Source organism: Histoplasma capsulatum, genomic scaffold (genome assembly GCF_000149585.1).
Source record: "Histoplasma capsulatum NAm1 scaffold_1 genomic scaffold, whole genome shotgun sequence".
Taxonomy (NCBI): domain Eukaryota; kingdom Fungi; phylum Ascomycota; class Eurotiomycetes; order Onygenales; family Ajellomycetaceae; genus Histoplasma; species Histoplasma mississippiense.
This window is the reverse complement of record NW_001813982.1, coordinates 5,452,999-5,466,822: the sequence shown is the minus strand read 5'-3', so window position 1 is coordinate 5,466,822 and position 13,824 is coordinate 5,452,999. Positions and strand designations below refer to the sequence as shown.

The following is a 13,824-nucleotide window of genomic DNA, read 5'->3' as shown; positions in this document are numbered from 1 at the left end:
ATTACGTACTGCATTCTGTTGCTATTTTTCCTAAATCGTGAATGCTTCAATCAGTAAAACGTCAGTACCCAGGAGCTTAGTTTGTACTTTGGTAACTTGTGCTTCAGATAAATAGAAAAGGGGCTTCAAACGTACCTCTCGATCACATTTGGCTTGCACTTATCTGCGTCCTTAGATACTCGGGGCACCATGATTTGATTAAATACAAATTGTGGCCACAGGTATGCTCCACTTCCTTATGATCGCACATATTGACTGCGTAAATCCGCAATGAAAACAGGGTAGCGTGCTTAGGCGTATGAGTTGTAAACTAGGGTATTGGCTGGCTTTGCTTGGGGACAAATTTTGATATGTCGCAGCAGCAGTCCTGATCAATGGCTTTTAAATGATTCCCCTCAATACAGAAAATGGAGGTGGATTGATGGCCCAGGCGCAAAGGAAGAGCTTTAAACATGCAATGTTGAACTGGTTATTACCTCTCAATAGAGCTGAGCGTAAACCCCCCGTTCGGGCAATACCACAGGGCTTATCCATATCGTAGGTTCTAGGTTTTGTATACCAGCAAAGAAAAAACTGTTCGCTGTTGTTGAACCTAATAACGATATGTAGGGGGGGGGGAATATCGTTAATAGAATCAAGCCCAGTCGTGGAAGGATTCCAGCACCAAAACCGAAGTTATTAAGTTCCGAATGGAGTTACGAGGTAAAATGAATCTGGTAACACTTTCGTAGTTGAGCGAACAAACGAGAAGATGAAATAAGAGTGCGGAGCTTCACCTAGGGTTTACCAGTCACGACTGAGATCGGCTCGGCCCCTCCCCAAGGCTTGTTTCGCCGCCCCAACTGACCTGCGCAGGAAAAGCTGTCCGTCGTGGCGCTTTGCGTTTGCGTTTGCTTTGTAGTATTTTGAGTTTCAAATAGCATGATCTTGCAACATGATTTATGCAGGGCTGAAGGTTGAAGGTTCAACCTTTTTCTTCTCGGCAGGTCCCACTTGCACCTGGTGGTTTTTCCCTCCCCCTGAGGTCAAAAATAACCCCTTGACACTGAGGATGAGCATCACACCAAATTCCAGTGCTGTTTATCACCAACAATATGGGGTATATCCTCAACGTTGATTGATTAATCCCGGACAGAAAAAACATGTTCCCTAAATGCTTGTAAGCCTGCTTATTGTGCAGATATTCCCTACTTGTGCATCGACGTTACCAACCGACTTGCCCAAGTGTGGTTGTGTGGTCGACATATTCCACTGAGGCGCAGACAAACATGTAGGCGACGTCAGAAACGAATCGTAATCAAGGAGCGACCAGACAGGGATGCACTTCAGGAGGGACAAGAATGCTGTCCGAGCATTAGGGAACAAGCAGAAGGACGAACAGATATCCCCCAAACTGACTCGGCTTATGCGATGTAGACAACATCCAGCATAGCCTTATCAGAAAACACCCCGTGGCTGTCTAACACGCTGACACAACGACACAACGACACAGGATGGCCTCTTTCCCAATTTCGGAGTGCGGAGCGGCAAAACCGGCGCAACGCGAGCCAATCTATTACGAACATATGCATCAAAATCAAAATTAGAACAACTGACTATTAACCATCTACTCGAAATGTATGTTTGCAAAGGGAAATTCTTAAAAATGAAAAAATTGGGTATCCAAAGGAGAATCCTGCCTGCTAAGGTTATGAGAAAAAGGAGGAAGGTAATCGACATTGGCCAAACTCCACCGATGAAGGGACCATCGTTCATTGTTCAACAATCAAATCGACTAGACTGCATTGTCTAGCCAACCTCGAGACATTTCGACAGCTTTTGACCATTGTTTATACATCCTCGCGCTTTCTGACTCAGCTATTTCGGGTTTGAAGATCGTCGACCTCCTCGACTTGTTCGTTCCTCGTAAAGCCTCTAGGTCTTTGAAGATGCCAATCGCGTATCCCGCCGCAATAGCCGCACCAAGTGCGGTAATCTCGTGCATCTCTGGCCGTGAAATGGGCAGCTGAATAATATCCGATTGGGATTGCATACATATGTCACTAGCTGACAAGCCGCCGTCGACTGCCAGCTCCTTCAGTTTCTCGCCGCTGTCTTTTCCCATAGCATCTAGAATTGCTTTGGTCTGGAAACACACAGCTTCCAGGGTTGCCCGGGCTATGTGGCCTCGTTGAGTATGCTGCGAGAGGCCGAAAATTGTGCCTTTTGCATCATCGATCCAGTAAGGGGCAAGCAATCCGCTGAAGGCAGTAACGAATACGCATCCACCCGAATCGGGCACCGTGGCGGCTTCGTCATTGATTTTTCTCGCATCCCTGAAGAAGCCTAAGTTGTTCATTAGAAAACTGACCCCACTTCCAGCAACAGCAATGCTTCCTTCCAAAGCATATACAGGCGATTAGCCTAATTGATATCCAACTGTTGCAAGTAGACCATGCTTAGAAATTACCGGCGACTTGCCCACATTATAGAGGAGGAAGCAGCCAGTCCCGTAAGTGTTCTTAGCTTGGCCAGGAGAGAAAGCACAGTGGCCAATCAATGCAGCAGATTGGTCTCCAAGGCAGCTCGTGATTTTGATACCGCTCAGGGGACCATTCGCCATTGACCCAAATGCCGATTCGTGAGCAGACGCAACAATTTTGGGGAGTTTTATTTTCGACTGGTCAATCTCAAAGAAGTTAAGCAATGTCTCATCATATTTAAGAGAATGGAGGTTTATGAACATAGTCCTAGAGGCGTTGGTCACATCTGTGACAAAGACGTTACTCTTATTCCCGCCGTTTAGATTGTAGACGAGCCAAGTATCAACAGTTCCGAATGCTAACCGGCCGTCGTCGTATGCCTTTTTCACATCAGGGATATTGCGAAGAAGCCAAACCAGCTTGGTAGCGGAGGAATAGGTGGAGAGTGGAAGCCCGCAAATCTCCTGCAGTTTGTCTGCTCCCTCTTTTGACTTCAGTTCTCTAACCAGTGAGGTGGTCCGCGTGTCTGGCCATGCAATCGCATTATGCAGAGGTTTTCCGGTCTCCCAATCCCATACGATTGTGGTTTCGCGTTGGCTGGCAAGGCCAATAGTCTGGAGGTCCCTGACCGAGAAGCCTAGAGAAGTGAACGCTCTAGTTGCCTGATCAATGCATTTCTCTACCGAGGAGACTATCTCTCCAGGATCCTGTTCATGCCACCTACAAAATTAAAAAATAGATTTCCTATTGTCAGCCTGGTACCCTCTAGGGGTCGAGAAAGGGGAGGACCGCCCACCCAGAATGCTGGCAGATGCGACTTAGCTCCACTTGATGAGAAGCGACTGGATTCCCTTCAGCATCAAAGATAATGAACCTCGATGAAGTGGTACCTTGGTCGATTGCACCTATATATCGACCTGACCCTTGTTGAGGTGGTTGATCGGCTGGTTTCGATGCCTTCTGGGGGCTGCTTCCAGAATCGAGGTTCGTGGATAGGACGTGCTTGAGGACGTAATCGCGTATCATGCCTTGTGAATTTTGACCAGAATACCGGGCAACCTGGAGAGGATCTTGAACAGGATGGATTCGATCCCTATCAAGAAGCGCCACTGGTGTTCAAGAATTTTAGAACCGGAATAAAGACGAATCAGGGTTTACAAAGGGGGTAAAATGATGGGTTGCTGAAAGATGAGGAATGGAATATCAGGAAGAAAATGGGTGAATTCAAGAGACCATGAGGAGCGGAGATCGATGAAGAAATGGAATTGGGGGGAGCGGAAGGACAGTGAGGCTGGGGTGTTGGTGATGATGGAGATGAGGCATGGAGATTGTTGCTCAGGCAAGCAACTTCGGTGGACTGGCTACTTGCAAGGCGTGGGGCAACGACCAAGTGATAACCTTTCCGACCAACTTTTGAGCAAGGGACTTGAAGAGAGAGAAGGACAACTCTGATAACAGTTATTATTGTTAATCAATTGAAACGCGTTCTGCACAATGTAAAAGCCAGCGACGCGGTTGAAATATAATTCCTCCCGTGGTGAAGGAAACAGTGCATACCTTGACACCGTCTCAACAAGGCCGTTCGCTCAGACTTTTACACCAGACCAAGTTCCCGTCACTCGCATATCTAAGCGGCCCAGGGGTAAGTTCCCTCTCTTGCTAGGCCATGGCGCTCGCCCAACATCGATAAGTTCTGTGGTCCCATCCCCTCTTCGCCAGCCTCTAGGGGGAAATGGAAAGATGCGTAATATCCTAACACCGCTTTTAATTGGATAGGAACACTCCTCCGACGGCATGTTGCTCATCGTATAGTACATACAGTACATGGCGGCGCGCATGTCAGGGTACTTCCGCCCATGGTTCCGATCATGTAATTACGTGCATGAAGAAATCCTGCAGACCGCGTTCCCTTTGTCGACGACCGAGTGAACACCGCTAGGACGTACTGCGTCGGGTCAATTGGGCGCCCCACAATGTGGCCATCAACCAACCAAGCGCTGTTTGATCGCGTAAAGCGCGGGACAAAAGGAATCCTCATTCTTTTCGCCGGGCTTGACAACCTGATACTTAGTTCTATTGGCTAGTTCTAGGAGCCTAAGAGGACGGAGGTATGTCGCCCCCCTAACGGTTCCGCTTGGAGCCTAAAGCTTGGTTGTCAATCGAGTCGACTGGTATTGAGATTTCCATTTAGATTTCTAGTGCGTGCAACGACTTATTTTCCAAACCTCAGTCTGTATAATCTGTACGGAGTATGTGGATTTGCATTGTACTGGACATGAACATATACTAACCTCTCCGATTGACTCAACAACACTGATCAGCCATTGTCATATATGTCCTCTTCTTTCGCCATTTTCACCATGGCCAAAATTCGGGATTTTATGCAGTCGTGACACAGCTCCTATGACGAGTATTCCGTCCCTACATACATACTCCCTGGATGATCGGCCAATTCGAAATAAGAAACAGTGAGCAGCCCCGATATAAGGTATTAATTCAGGCGCACTCTGGACAACCTTTGGCAAGTACCGTTAGATTATGTAATGATCAGTTAAAGAGAAGATTTAGTTAATTATCGATAACTAGTTATAGAAATGTGCTTTGCGTTAGTTGAGATTGACCTTTGAGGATTGGACATTATATTTAAAAAAAAAAAAAAAAACCCATTTCCTCCGTCCGATATCGTTATTCATTGATTCTCCCCGCGTACCCCTGGCTGCGCCCTCCATTCTGCGTTGAGAGTATATACCTTAGTTGAAGAAAACCCCAACACTATCCATCATCATCAATTACCTGTTACCCACTCCGTTCTCGCTAGTTTGCGCACTGGTCGTATCGATTTCTTCCGATCCTAGGGGCTTCAGGTCTAGCTAGAATGACGCAGCTCAATCAATGGCATACGCATCAGCCTTGTCGACTTTCTGAAACTGCCATTCCTTGTGACATGCCACTTGCACACGAAGAAGAAGAGCAAGATTAAGTGAAAGTAGTAGTAGCCTGTCATGCGCAGCCCACCATAGAATATAAGATAACTAGTCAGCTTGTATAAAGCAGCACCAAGGAGTCAAAAAGCAAAAAGAAGAAGTTTATAAAGATGTGAGTATCAAAGGGAATGCAGAAGGGGAAATTTTTGTATTTTTCAGTTTGTGCTTGCCCCCTTGGTCCTGTTATCTTTTCCATTGCTGCGCATCTGTTGCTCTTTATCGAACTGCAAGAGGCGCAAGTTATCATGATGCTATTTACTCTTGCAATTCCACCCATGCTCTCCAGTGACAGAGCAGTTATGAGATCAAATCCAATGGGGCTGCCTGGGTGCATCCTCGCGTTTTTTTCCCTCCTCGCCAATGCAGCCATCACATAGGCCAGGGACCATATAAAGCTAGGCCTTTGGATCCCCAAAGTGGCTGGAGTAGCTGGGACATTTTTTCCAGAAGAACAAATTGTAGACACACATAACGTCACCGTGGATGAATAAATAACCGTGTATGGAGTACTTCCAACGAAGAATACCAGGAATAATGTAACCATTGTTGGCCAGTATATATACAAATGAAATATGCAATGTCTTGCTTCGTGGTTGGAGCGATATATTTTCCTTTTTCTGTTTTTCTTTTTAATTTACAAAAGGATTAAGGAAATGGCTGGAATGGCTTCAGAGTGCCATATAGAGGGTGGAAAATTTGGGTACTTAAACCTATGACACAAACAGATACTTGGGCGACTTGTTTTATTGCTCTTCACTGGATTCGGTTGCCTTGACGGCCTCTTTCTCCATCGCCAGGCGCTCCAATTCCTTCCACTTCTTAGTCAGTTCGTTTCGGGATTCGTAGTGTGTGGAAAGGTTCTCACGACCGACCAGACTCATAACGATGCTGGCACCGACAATGAAGGTTAGGACAAAGCGATACATGTGGTACCAGGATGGAGTCCAGCCCTTAACCGCAGAACGCGCGTCGTTATAGTACAGGAAGGTGAAAGCAAAGAACTGAGAGATGAGGGCATATTCAATGGGCATGAACAGGGTAGGCCAAGCAACAGCAGGTGCGACGACTCCAGTAGCATATCGTCGGTAGCCAACCTTTCCCCCGTATCCCGCCCATTCCAAACCCCAGTGGATGGCGCCAAGGAAAGAGAGGATCTATAAAAGAATTAGACCACACAAAACTATGTAAGGAAAACCCAAGACGAAAAACCAGGATATCTGAGGGTGCACTTACCACTGCACCATATCCAACCTGAACAGGCTCAATAAGGCTCATCATCATCTCTGCGGTCTGTCCGGATATGTAATGACCGCTACCGGTGGTAATGGCATTATTCATTTCCCAGGACAAGTAAACAGTTTGGAGCGAAGTCGCAACGTAGGGAATAACACCGGCTAGCCCGAGATACAAGGCTTCTTTGGGGACGTCCTTTAGGGAGAAAGTGTCACGGATAATTTTCTATGGAAATTTGCAGGAAAATTTGCCCAATGTTAGTATTCCATTCAATGGGAATCCCAAATTTCGGATTCCACCCAATTTTGAGGGGCCTGAAGTGCAACACCCACCATATCACCCTTGACACCAGCCATCATATCGACATCCTCCTCTTCCTCAACTTTTGGTGGTGGTACAGCGTCGCTGGTCTTGACAGCAGCCGTCGACGCATATCGGATAAGAGCGGTCGTAGTGGGTTTTCTGGCTGCAACAGCAAGAGATGTTGCATGGATAACGGCCGGTTGGCGGACAGACGAAGTCAATTGGGCCTTGAAAATGGTGCCGGACAAAGCCAAGCGTGTAGTAGAGACATTTGAGCTAGATGCCGCTCTTAGGATAGAGCGAGTAACTGCTGTTCGGAAAAACATGGCGGGCAAGTAAGGATGTACCTTAGGGACGGGGTCAGTCCGAGGGAGTCGGAAACGTATGGCCACCTATCGAAGAGGGCGGGTTGACTGCAGCCTACCTCCAATTGCACTTGAAAACGGAGTCAAGGCTCCTACGAGCGGAGTGGTGAGAGGTTGGTCGCCGAGAATGGCTTTGAGAGGAGAGGGATAAGTTGTCTTGATGTGATGATCAATTTGGTGTTGGGCGAAGTTGTTCAATCGTGATTTGGTGCATTGAACTCTTTGGTTAGCGCGGCGCCGTTAAAGTCACATGACATAAAACTATCCTTTGGTTTCGAATTGAGATCATTGATTATCTGCGTTTTACGCAGTATACTGCACATGAATGGTGAATATGTCATGAAGCAGTCGTAGAAAAATATCAATAGTCCATTCTCTTCATCAGATGAGAACACCTATACCCGGTTCGGAGCTTGGAATGAGAACAAGGGAAGATGCAAACTAAAAGCCACTTTCAGCAACGATTCTTGTAGTATTGTATTCCATATATCTCAGAATAAACCTATCAACTGGGGAAATTTTCTCTTGGGACCCTAATATCAGCGGAGCCAAGATGTCTGCAAAAAAAGGATGTTTTGCGGAGACTTTTTAGTACAATTTTAGCATACAATAAATGTAACGTTTTCTGCGAGGTAGGTTAGTTTATCCTTCTGTGGTGACGTAAACTCGCCTTAGAACAGGCCACGGCTTGTCAACAGTTACTTCCAGCTTCATGTCATGGGCCAACTTCGAAAAATCCTCTAACTATCGCGTATTCTAGTTTGTACCGTGGATGTGTGTACGAAACATCGAAAGCTCTGGGCACAGCAAAATTGCGTTGTCGCTATTCTATGCGCAATAATCAGTAGTGCACCAACTGCCGCTTCCCAACCCCAAGGGAATCCAAACCCATGCGGCAAACCGTTCTCCCTCCAGCATACTAGCAAGGCTTTGGTATGTGGTGTTCCTGAAGTAAGTTGGGCCTGTGAGAACTGTTTGCTAGCCATGTGGGAAAAGTACTTGATCCGTTCCTCTAAATAACCCTCCAACTCCTTTCCCCCGCCTTAGTTCTTCGGGATATCATTAGCCTGTCATCTCCGTGGATACTAACATCTATGGAAATCTAGGGAATCATGGGGGGTTACTGAATCCGTTTAATTCCCATTCATTTCGACTTGGGAGCCGCTCCCTCGCGTCTACTATCGTTCCAACGTCGCATACCTGAAGGAATTTTCCCCGTTGGTCGGGCACGACCGCCGACTGCCACCATGCTAGAAGGTCTTGTCGCGAACCTGTTAAACAGGTTTCTGGGCATGTACGTCAAAAATTTTGATGCCGGACAGCTCAATGTTGGGATATGGTCGGGCGATGTGACGCTACGAAACCTTGAACTGCGGCGGGAAGCCCTCGACCAGCTCCGTCTTCCATTAAATGTTGTCGAAGGCTATCTTGGAGAACTTACTTTGTCAATACCTTGGTCAAATTTGAGGGGCCAGCCGGTGAGAGTCCTCATACAAGACGTCTTCCTGCTCTCTGTACCCAAGGAGGATGCTACCTACGACCCAGAGGAGGAAAAACGACGGCAACATGCCATCAAGATGGAGAAACTCGAAAGTGCGGAAATACTGAAGGAGCAACAAAATACCGACGGGATGTCCCAGGAAGAGCGATTGAAAAACCAGAGTTTTACCCAAAGTCTGACTACCGCAATTATCGACAATCTCCAAGTGGAAATTAAGAACGTGCATTTCCGCTATGAGGATTCCATTGCGTCCCCGGGACATCCTTTCGCCTTGGGTATCACGATCAAGGAGCTCAGCGCTGTCAGCACGGATGCTGAATGGAAACCAACATTTATTCAGTCGACATCCGGCACAAGCCATAAATTGGCTGTTCTTGAAGCCCTCGCCATCTATTGGAACACCGATGCAGCACTATTTGGGTCAGGCACGGAAGGTTACAGCGAAGGCATGGGCCTAGGTCGTAGTGAGTTGATCAGTAGACTCAGGGCCGCCATCAGCGAAGAAAACCATCAGTTCATGTTGAAACCTGTAAGTGGCAGAGCGGGCCTCGAGATTGATAAGACTGGACGGACAGATAGACCAAGAATCAGGGCGAGACTACTTTTTGATGAACTTGGCTTTGTTCTCGATGAAGACCAGTACCGTGATGTGTTGATGCTTGTAGATTTATTTCACTACTTTATTCGGCATCAAGAATACAAGCAACACCAACCAAAAGTTCGGCCCAAGGAAGACCCAAGAGCCTGGCTACAGTTTGCTGCCAATTCTGTTCTTGGCAAAATACACGACAGGAATCGGCGTTGGACATGGGATTATATCAAGGAACGAAGAGATGACCGGATCGCATATATCAACCTATTCAAAAAGAAAAAGAGAGATGAACCTCTATCTCCAGAAGAAACTGCAGAGCTGACCTGCCTAGAAGAGAAGCTTTCCTATGAGGATCTCAGATTTTGGAGGTCATTAACAAGGAACCAACTAAGAAAGGAAAATATTGGGCGTTAAGAAACCTGCCAAAGCCCAAACATGGTCCCGAATGGGTTTGGGGCAGCCAGAAGGGAGGACCAAAGTACGACAATGACTGAGGAGCAAAAACAGGAGCTGTGGGAGGCAATCGACTGGGACGAGAAGAAGGCCATCGCTGAGAGTGTCGAGCTTCCCAAGGACTCCGTCAAGTTCCAGGTAGACTCAAGTCTTAGAACAGGCAGCTTTACTTTGAAACGGGATCCTCAAGGAAGAGCAAACGAGGTTCTGAAACTAGTCTTCGACGGTTTCCGAGCAAAAGCGAAACAACGACCGGATTCCTTTGTCGTAGATATTGACTTAGGAGGCCTTCGATTATATGATGGAACCACAGAAGGCACACTTTTCCCGCAAATAATTCGGGTTAAGGACAGGGTGACAGAGGTTACAGACAAAGCAAACGAAAAGATAGAGAGTCAAGACCTTGAGTCTCGGGAGGATGAAACGTTGGACTTGGATGACAGTCTGTTCCATCTTCAATTGGAACAAAACCCTCTCGATGGCAGTGCAGATTCTGCAATCAAGATGAAACTGACGAGTATTGAAGTTATTTACAACCCCGCGGTCCTCGTTGAAGTAGTCAGGTTTTTCCGACCTCCTGAAAGACATATGGAATCCATTGGCGCCCTGCTTGAAACTGCTGGTGCCACCGTCGAGGAGATTCGACAACAGACCCGTGCCAGTTTGGAGTTTGCACTGGAAGAGCATAAAACAATCAATGCGCAATTCGATATCCAAGCACCTCTCATCATAGTTCCTGAAAGTATTGACAAGGAGAGCACTGTATGTTTGATCGTTGACGCTGGTCATGTCAGTGTAACTAGCGAATTGGTATCTAAGGACATGATTAGAGACTCTCAAGGAAAACAAAAGAGAGAGTTTAGTGAACAAGACTACAAGCAACTGGAAAGTTTGATGTACGACAGGTTTCTCCTAAAGCTCGACTCCACTCAAGTCCTTATCGGTCCTGGAATTGAGGCCACTAAAGCACAACTAGCTTATGGTGTCGCTTCGAGAAATTTCCATATCATCGACCGAATAAGTATGAATTTCATGCTTGAATTGTGCATTGTTCCGAAATCTACTGAACTTACGCGGACGCGAGTCTCAGGTCACTTGCAAGAATTGCATGCCTCGATGTCAGACACGAAGTACAAAAATCTCATGAGGTTGATTGACATTGCGATCCCTCAGATTGATGATGACCTTCAAGATAGCAGCTCTAAATCACTAGGACCCTCGAGGGAAAGGTCTGGGACAGATGCCTCTGCCAGAAGACCCAGATCATCGTCGTTTCAACTGCTCAGCCTACCGGAGATCGCTCTTGATGAAGCTGATTCAGATGCCGAAGAGTCTCGGGGTCACATTAGTGAACCAGGGTCTAAAAAACAACCTACAAATATCCACAAACGAACATTTGAATTCAAATTTACTGTTGATACACTTCGCGGATCGCTTTATCGCTCTGACCCTCACGATGAGAGCGCTGATAGGTTGCTGGTAGAACTAGTCGCGAATCATTTCCAGCTGGACTACTACCTTCGCCGATATGATATGGTCGCAGAAATTATCCTGAAGTCTCTTAGCGTCGACGATTATATCGAGGATTCACCGGCCCCAGAATTTAAGCAAATAATCTCTTCCAAAGGTTTTGACGCAAATGAAGAAAGAGATTTGTTCAACCTGAGGTTCGTTCGTGTGAATGCGAACTCTCCAGAGCTTATATCGACCTATGATTCAACAGAAATGAATTTGGACCTTGCAATATCCACGATAAACCTTGTCGTCACGAGGAAAACTCTTCTAACTCTGTTGGACTTCATCCTTATAACATTCACGAACCCGGATAACAATAACATTAACCCTCACAATAGCCACGAACAAGCCCAAGCAGTCACACCGTTACTGGAACATCCTGAGGAGGGACAGCAGCAGCCTGGTGCTGGGAAAATCCGCATTAAATCGAAACTGGAAAGAATTTCTCTTATCCTCAACGATGATGGAGTCAGGCTTGCTACTCTTAGCTTAAATACTGCTGACGTTGGCATCGTTTTAATTGGCCCGTCAATGAGAATTGAAGCGCGGATGGGTAGCTTGACTCTTTTTGATAATATGAATGGCTCACACTCGGCAGTTCGGAGGTTAATGAGTATCGAAGGAGACGACTTTGCAGATTTCAAATACCAGACATTCGATCCCGAGTCCGAAGATTATCCTGGATATAACTCTGAAGTGTTTTTGCGATCTGGCTCGATTAAAATTAATTTTATCCAGGGCCCTTATCAGAGAATCATCAATTTCTTAGTTAAATTTGGAAAAATGCAAGCTATTTTTAATGCTGCGCGCCAGGCTGCAGCGAACCAAGCGAACCAGATCCAGGAGAACGCTTCCCTCATGCGCTTCGATGTTGTGGTTAAGACACCCATCCTCGTATTCCCTCGGATTACTGAAGAAAACCGACCGAGGGATTTCGTGACTGCACATTTGGGAGAAATTTATGCCAACAATAAGTTCAGCCCGCTTGATGATGAAAGGAATAGCCCAAGTGTCAACGTAATTTCAGCCGGAGTTCGCCATATTCGATTGACTTCAAACTTTTGGTATGAGGACGATTATTGCGAAGAATTGCAGATGATTGAGAAAGTGGACCTCGACTTTACCATACTTTATCTCGACCACCAGGCTGGTATACCTCGCCCGGACATTGAAGTTGATGGGTCCATGTCTCCTATCAATCTCAGAATATCTCAACCACAGCTTAAATTTTTACTGGAGTTGTCACAGACTATCCCGGCTGCGCTGCTGCCAGATCAGGATGTCCAGGAAGCAAAGGCACATGAAACACTGGCTTCCACCACGGTGCCTGCATTGCCAGGCACACCTAGACCGAGTGAGGATTTGACCCCGGTGCAGTCACATCCATACAGCAATAGTGAAGTTGAGTCAGAACCATGGATACGACTTGATATGGCATTCCAGGTTGAAACAATTGGTCTCGAGTTAATTCTGGCGAAAGACCGCCAGCCAGTTGGACCATTAGATGAAGCAAGCTTGTCTAAGTTTTTCTTGAACAATACAAATATCAAGCTTCGAATGCTGAGTGATGGTGCCCTTGAATCTGAACTCCTGGTCCACTCATTTAATATCCGTGATAGTCGAACCAAAGAAACGAATCGCTTCCGCAAAATTATGTCTTTGATCAATACAGATGTCCAGCAGCAGTTTATGGCCAGCATATCAATTTCCGGAGGTGAAGAAAAGCACCTTATCGTTATGCTTACTATTGATAGCCCGAGAGTCATATTGGCCCTGGATTATCTTTTCGCGCTGCAATCCTTTGCAGCCGCAGCTTTTGCGAACGACGAGGAACCTGCAACCGATGAAGATGAAGAGGAGGAGGAGGAGACACAATCAGAATTTCCTTCGCTCGGTTCCCCTGCGACAACTTCGCCATCCGCGTCTGCCAACGGTTCTAAAAACGAGATGACATTTTCTTTCAGGGTCAACATTGTTGATGCTCAAATGATTCTAGTGGCTAATCCGGCAATAACAAATACTGAGGCCATAGTTTTGGGTTCGAAGCAAATACTTTATTCTCAACAGAATGCCTCCACACTGGAAATGACCCAAGTCGGCATGTTCCTCTGTCGCATGGACAAATTTGAGACCAGCCGGCTTCGACTGCTCGATGACTTTGCAATTGCTCTTTCCATGGATATCCAGCCCAAAGGGAAATGCTCGTCAATGACAAGAATCGATGTACATATTGACCCTCTAGTACTCCGGTTATCACTCAGAGATATTCTCCTTGCTGTTCAAATTATGAACAAGGCGTCTGAAATGGGGGCTCAACACTCGGAGGAAATCCAAAGATCAAAAGTCTATAAAGCCCTCGCAAAAACGATCTGCCGGAGGTAGACGCTTCAATTTCCCACTCTCTTAAGCGCTTCTT

At 46.5% G+C, this 13,824-nt stretch overlaps 3 protein-coding genes across 3 annotated transcripts; 1 reads left to right on the top strand and 2 right to left on the bottom strand.

The window, feature by feature from the left end:
* Window positions 1-1,774: 1,774 nt before the first annotated feature.
* HCAG_01549 (hypothetical protein) lies at window positions 1,775-3,488 on the bottom strand (the record flags this gene model as incomplete). The annotated part of the gene is made up of 4 exons (XM_001544452.1): window positions 1,775-2,315; window positions 2,351-2,403; window positions 2,450-3,182; window positions 3,259-3,488. 4 exons carry the CDS (start codon window positions 3,486-3,488, stop codon window positions 1,775-1,777), a joined length of 1,557 nt encoding a protein of 518 aa, XP_001544502.1.
* Window positions 3,489-6,189: 2,701 nt separating this feature from the next.
* HCAG_01548 (conserved hypothetical protein) lies at window positions 6,190-7,308 on the bottom strand (the record flags this gene model as incomplete). The annotated part of the gene is made up of 3 exons (XM_001544451.1): window positions 6,190-6,600; window positions 6,680-6,904; window positions 7,012-7,308. The coding sequence occupies 3 exons, from the start codon at window positions 7,306-7,308 to the stop codon at window positions 6,190-6,192; spliced, it is 933 nt and encodes a 310-aa protein (XP_001544501.1).
* Window positions 7,309-8,594: 1,286 nt separating this feature from the next.
* On the top strand, window positions 8,595-13,790 carry HCAG_01547 (conserved hypothetical protein; the record flags this gene model as incomplete). The annotated part of the gene is made up of 3 exons (XM_001544450.1): window positions 8,595-9,377; window positions 9,411-9,808; window positions 9,869-13,790. The coding sequence occupies 3 exons, from the start codon at window positions 8,595-8,597 to the stop codon at window positions 13,788-13,790; spliced, it is 5,103 nt and encodes a 1,700-aa protein (XP_001544500.1).
* Between the last annotated feature and the right edge of the window lie 34 nt (window positions 13,791-13,824).